The 5,860-nt window shown below is 59.8% G+C and overlaps 1 protein-coding gene across 1 annotated transcript in view; it reads right to left on the bottom strand.

The window, feature by feature from the left end:
• Positions 1-5,605, bottom strand: part of GRK6 (G protein-coupled receptor kinase 6) — a 10,939-nt gene extending 5,334 nt beyond the window's left edge. Inside the window, exons 1-6 of the mRNA XM_010158375.1 lie at positions 5,512-5,605; positions 2,799-2,911; positions 2,407-2,484; positions 2,035-2,135; positions 660-752; positions 261-324 (exon numbers count right to left, since the gene is read on the bottom strand). Of these exons, the coding sequence (XP_010156677.1) occupies positions 261-324; positions 660-752; positions 2,035-2,135; positions 2,407-2,484; positions 2,799-2,911; positions 5,512-5,563 (501 nt within the window). The 5' untranslated portion in view covers positions 5,564-5,605. The remainder of the gene's footprint in view (positions 1-260; positions 325-659; positions 753-2,034; positions 2,136-2,406; positions 2,485-2,798; positions 2,912-5,511) is intronic.
• Between the last annotated feature and the right edge of the window lie 255 nt (positions 5,606-5,860).

Genomic DNA, 5,860 nt, shown 5'->3' with positions numbered 1-5,860 from the left:
CGGCCCCTTGCCCCAGGCAGCAGTGTGGACAACCCTACCCTGCACAACGCCCCCCACACCCCCAGCGCCTGGCAGGAGGGGAACCGACAGATCCCGCAGTGCCCGGCGCACGGCAGCGTCCAGCGCAGAGCTCCCACCGCCCGCCCAGCCAGCAGCACCTGCCTCCGGGTGCTGGAGCAGCTTGTGACCGACCCGCACCAGCCAGCAAGCCACGGTGGCTGCCTGGAACCCCGACTGCAAGGGAAATGCCGCTCACTCACCTCCCCAAAACCGCCCTTGCCCAGCACACGGTACTGGCGGAAAGTGTTTTTGGTCACTGGCTGCCTGTGAGGCAAAGCAAACTAGAGTGAGGTGGAGGAAAGAGCAGGGGCTGAAGCCCAAACCACCCCCATGCCCTGGCTTGAGAGACTATGCCCCCCCAAAACCGCTGCTCAAGCAGACCTTGCTTCCCTGCGAGGCAAGGCTGGGGCAGCCAGTAGTGGGGCCAGCCAGTAGAGGCTGGTGGTGCCAAAAAAGGGCCCCGAAGGAGAGCAAGAGCAGAGAACGGCCAGGCCCTGGGCTCCTGCCACGGCCTAGCACGGGAAGGAGCCCACAGGACCCCTCCTCAGGCAGCTGGTGAGAGAGGGTGCAGGTCTCCCAGCGATGCTGGGGAGCGTTACCGTTCCAGCCATTTCCACTGCAGGAAGCGGTTGAAGTACAAGCTGTCGAGGTAGTCGGCGAAGGGAGCCACGCTCAGGTAGTCGTGGATAAGCCTAGGAGAGAGCAGAGCCAGCAAGGTTTCTGAGAGCTGTGCGCAGCCACGGAAAAGGCCAGTGGTCCAAGAAAAGAGGAGGTGAGCAGGCCCAAGAGCCTGGGTCCCTTTGCCATCCCCTCACCCAGCCTGGCACTGAATCATCTGCACAGCCCTGGCCCAGGAAGCCCACCCTCTGCGCTGGGTGAAAAGTGAAAGGAAGGCGCGTTGGAGGTACCCCTGTGACGAACACAGCACGCTGGGACAGGGCTGGCACTGCTAATTGTGGCCTCTCAGCACCAGCCTGGGCTGTGGGACAAAGCGGGACGATGGGACTCCTCGCAATTGCCCCTCTGCTCACCGGGCAAATGCACGCCCAAGGCTGTAATCAGCTGCTGAAAGCTGCTAGCAATGTTCGTCACCAGGTGCTGAGTTGTTCAGTTTCAGATGAATATCCAGCACAAAAGGCCACAGGGGATCCTGCTCCAGAGAGCTAACTGCCTCGGAGACCAGTGCCAGGGCTGCCCAGTGGAGTAAAGAGCCTTAGACACAGCGTCTAGACTGGAGCCATGCATCACGGAGAAGCGGATGGGCTCTTCCCCTTTCAGAGCTTGCCAAGAGCAGGCAGGGCCCAGCCCGGAGGCTCTGCATTCAGACAGCGACACTAGTTACCACACACAGAGCTAATGCTCCCCAGAAGACTGCAGCAAACCCATTGCCACAGCCCTGCGCTCGATTAGGCAACCAGCTCCAGCTCCTATGCAGCAGGAGCCGAGGCTGTAAGCCCGGTTTGCCTAACAGCTTCCGCTTGGCACCCCGAGCCAGGACCTCAGCCGCTGCTTCTGCGATGGGAACAGAAGTGACCTTAGGTCCCTGCAGCAGCAGCCAGCGTAACCTAACAGCAACGGTCACATCTGCAGCCAGTGGGAGAGGACAGCTGGCAGCTGGACTGCAGCTGGCAGCTCTGCTCTACGGAGCAGTCTGCACAAGACCAGGAACAGCGCGGCCAGATGCTGAGGCTTGCTGAAACAGGGTCTTCCCAAATGGCAACTCTGACCCACGGTAGGCTGGGATCTGGCACTGCAGAGGCTGCTGCAGCGGCTTGTGGCTCCCAGAGCCCAGGGGAGCTCCCTGCATTTGCTTTCCTGTAGCTGTGCTGCAATCTGCCAGCCGGGCCCCAGTTCACACAGCCCCAGCCTTCGCTCACCTGGAGGAAGGGACCACGAGGGACAGGGGGAGTTAGCTGCAGCATCTACCCCGTGCTGCCGTCAGGCCCCAAGGCAGGGCCCAGCCCTCCAACTTACTTAGTGGATTCCTTGAAGAGCTCCTTCGAAGGTTCCTGCTCCAGCCTCTCACAACAGGCACCCACCAGCTGCGAGGGGACTTCAGGCACATGGTCCTCACTCTGGGGACAAAGGGATGGGGTCAGACACAGGGAGCAGAACCCAAGGGCCCTGCAGGAAGGAGAAGCCCAGAGGAACAGCACACGAGCGCCCATCTGCTTTAGGGGCAGTGGGAAAAGCAGCAGTGGTCACTCGTGAGGCAGTGGGGCAGCTCTGTACCCTGCCCTCACCATCCTGCCCCCACGTCTGCTGTGGCAGGACACGGGTGATGACAGCTGTCAGCGTTCCAACTGCTCCGCTGTTGGAGGCAGCAAACACATCCCTCTTACTCACGTTTGGCTTCAAGTACTTTTCAATCAGGTGCTGCCCACATTCCTTCCGCTTCTCATCCGGAGCCACTTCGTACCCTGCCTGCACAGAGCAAACAGCGTGAGGAGCAGGTCCAGCCAGGAACCCAGCCTTGCTCTCGGGCAAACCGCAGAGCTGCAAGACCCTCTGCCCAAGGCTTCCCATGCTTTCCTGGAAAACCAGATCTCCAACAAACAGCTCCCTAAGCAAAGGCCCAGCCCTATCCTGGAGAAACTGCAACTCGCAGTTTCAGGAAAACCCTACGTGCCCACAAGCACCTGGCTGCAGCCTGAGCACCCAGGGCTAACTGGTCCATGCCCAGGGCGCTGAGAACATCCCTGCCTCCCCCAGCGCAGCCAGACAGGCTTTGCTCTTACCACAGCATCCAGGAACTTGACACAGCGTGACAGCTCAGGTCGTGTCTCGCAGAACTGCCGGAAGAGCATGTGCCCGATGGGCTGCTTCTCGCACAGGCTGTGGTAGTCCCGCTCTGCAAATGGGGAGAAGATCACTCACTGCCAACCCCAAGGAGAAGCCGCAGCCCACCGCCCTGGCCACAGGCAGCGGTGGAAAGGCTTGTGACTCGTCAGCTGGCTGCTCACAGGTCCTGCCAGCCTGAGACTCCCAGGAGAGTGAAATGCACCCGGCAGGGACAAGAGGCATGACCGAGCTTTTACATTCCCCTGCGGAAGGAAGGTCTTTGTCCCTGAAAGAGGTTTGAACTGCTGATCTGTAGCACGCCCCTCTAGTTTCTAGCAAGGGATCTTGGTGTCTCCTGCTTGCCTGGAGGCCCTCTTCTCAAACCTCTCCCTGCAGAGATCAGCCGACTACTCCAGACACGCAGCTTTCACTGGAACACACCAAGCCCATCTCAAGGCAGATCTTCCAGGCCAAGAGTTGTTCTGATGACTCTTATAAACCAGTTGTATTCCCAAAAATGGGAATACAAAATGGGACCATGAAAATGGGGGGCACCATTCCCAAAGATGTCCTGTTAATGCTGCACACAGCAACTACACACCAGCTCCTACTACCCTCCGGAACTCAGCTTCCCTGCCGATTCCTCCTACCCCTCTCGGAAGCCTGGCAGCTCAGGCACAAACGCCTTTGACTTTCCAGAGCATGCACTTCCCGCTCTCTGCTTTTTTCCCCTCCCCTTCCCTTCATAAGACGATGTCTGATCACAAACCACAGCAGGTATCTGTTACAACCCTTGCCACCGAGGGCTGCGGGCTGCCTGGGGTGCAGACGTACAGCCCTCCACCGGCTCACAGGGGATCTTCCAGCAGCCCCCCCACCACGGCATCGGGCACTGCCAGCCTTCCCCTCCCCGCGCAGCCATTTCTCCCAAGGAAGCTGCGGCTTCCTGAGGGTGCACGAAAGCGGGATGTGGGAGGGGGAGGAGGCCTCGCCAGCTCCGCAGCACCGGCCGGTTTCTTTGCGTCTGCAGGGAAAGGAGTTCCCTTCGGCTGGGGAGGACGAGGATTTGCTGCCGGCAAGATCAGAAGCTTTCAGCTGCCCTTGCCGCTGCTCAGGCTCACACAAGGTTGCTCCCTGCGGTCAGGGCACACAAAGCTTAATCCTGCAGTGGGCAGCCAGCCCACCGTGCCCATGGTCCTGGCCAAGCCTCTGGAATAGGAAAGGAATGCCTCTCCAGCAGGCTGCTTGGGGAAAACAAAGCCACTCCATCCCCCAAGCACGAGGAACAGGATCATCTGTCCCACAGGGAAACCAAGCAAGGCAGCTGCCACCTGGGCCAGAAGCACTTCTCGCGTGCCTCCCCAGGGGGAAGTGGGGACACGGGTGGTGACAGCCGCCGGCCGGGGTGGGACAACTTGCCTCCCAAAGCGTCCCAAGGTCACAGTTCCGGACAGTGGGACAGCAGAGACAGACAGACCACCAGCACTCACCCCTGGCAAACAGGCAGCACAACAAAGATGGGAGTTCAGTGCTGAAAACATGTCATGACGCCTGCAGGAAGGGCAGCTGCAGGCAGCGGACGGACATCAGCTGAGGGAAAGCTCTGCTGAGGGCATATAGTCAAAGAAGGAGAGAGGGGTTTGACAGCCCAGATGGGACCTGAAAGGAGGCCAGAGCTGTGCTCAGTGCTCAGAATTTGCTCCAGAGAGGCAGTCTGCTGCAAATCCAAGGTGAGAGTCTCCACCTGATGCCGCGAAGCCGGCCCCAAGAGGCGGCCAGCAGCGTGTGCGGCCGCGGGGATGTGGTGCGTGGGTGCACTGGGCTGCTGTCAGCTCAGAGGTGGAGCTGATCCAAGCGCTACAGTCCCACGTGCCCTCAAAGGGAGCCACCCGTCTCCTTGGGGCTGCCAGGACCTGGAAAACCTGGGCAAGGCAGAACTGGGGACTGGAGCTGCAGCAACCTCCCAATCCCCCTCAGCCCAGTGACACCTGCTCTGAAACAAGACCAGTGCTGTGCCACTCTCCAGCTGGCAACAGAATCCAGAGTCACAACTTAAACAAGCTCTCCCCTTCCCAGGAAGCAGAGCATTCCCACCCTCTGTGCCCCAAAACAATTGCACATGATCTCAGGACCAAGCCTGCTGCACAAACATTAAAACCATGAAGAGTACAAAGTGCAGTATTGAAATGACAGGCCAAGCCCTGCCCAGCTCTGCAACTCTCATCCATAGGGCAGAGCAAGAACCCAGCTGTGCCGGAGAGAAGCCGCTGCTTAGCGTCAGAAGCCGAGGTCTGCAGAGCAGGGCTGAGTCCCAGCCAGGGAGCCCAGAGGGTGTTAGCACGACTTTTGCACCCCAGTTCCCAAACCGTAACACCGCGCAGGTCTGTGACACAGAGAAGGTGGCGTATCTCTAGTGCAGCTCACCACAGCCTGTGGGACCACCAACGCGGGCGCCACGCAGCTGTGACCTACCCACCCATCATTTCTTCCCTACGCCCTCAGTTCCAACCGATCCTGGCTGGCATTTGGCTGAGACGTGCCCCGTTACATGTCCCTGACCCTCACGAGACTCAATTTTGGGTGCACAACACCCACACATGCTCACCCACTGGCCCCGCTCCGGAGCGGAGCCCGGGCGTTGCTCAGCTCCCGCCAGCCGCAGCGTCTCACCGAGGGTTTGCCGAAGATCCTCGCAGAGGCTGATGTGAGGGAACTGCAGCATCTGGCGCCATTTCTTACTCTTCCCTTTCCGGTTTCCGCCACCACCTGCAGGGCACACAAAATCGGTACCGTGAGTTACGGAGCAGGGATGTCTGACTGCAGCCTAGCCTTGCCAGGAGCCGGGAGAGGAAACACCCTCTGTCCATGCACACAGGCAAGCCCAGTCGAGGAAAACAAGTGTTAGAGCCTCCAGAGGAAGCAGAGGGACCATCCACACCGGCTGCTGGACAAAGTCCCAACCAAGAACATGAACACCTTTCACCTGGACATCTCAGTGACTCCCGTTTATGACGGGAGA

Source organism: Eurypyga helias, unplaced genomic scaffold, assembly GCF_000690775.1.
Source record: "Eurypyga helias isolate BGI_N326 unplaced genomic scaffold, ASM69077v1 scaffold15069, whole genome shotgun sequence".
Taxonomy (NCBI): domain Eukaryota; kingdom Metazoa; phylum Chordata; class Aves; order Eurypygiformes; family Eurypygidae; genus Eurypyga; species Eurypyga helias.
The sequence above is the reverse complement of the archived record's forward strand: the minus strand, read 5'-3'. Positions and strand labels throughout refer to the sequence as shown.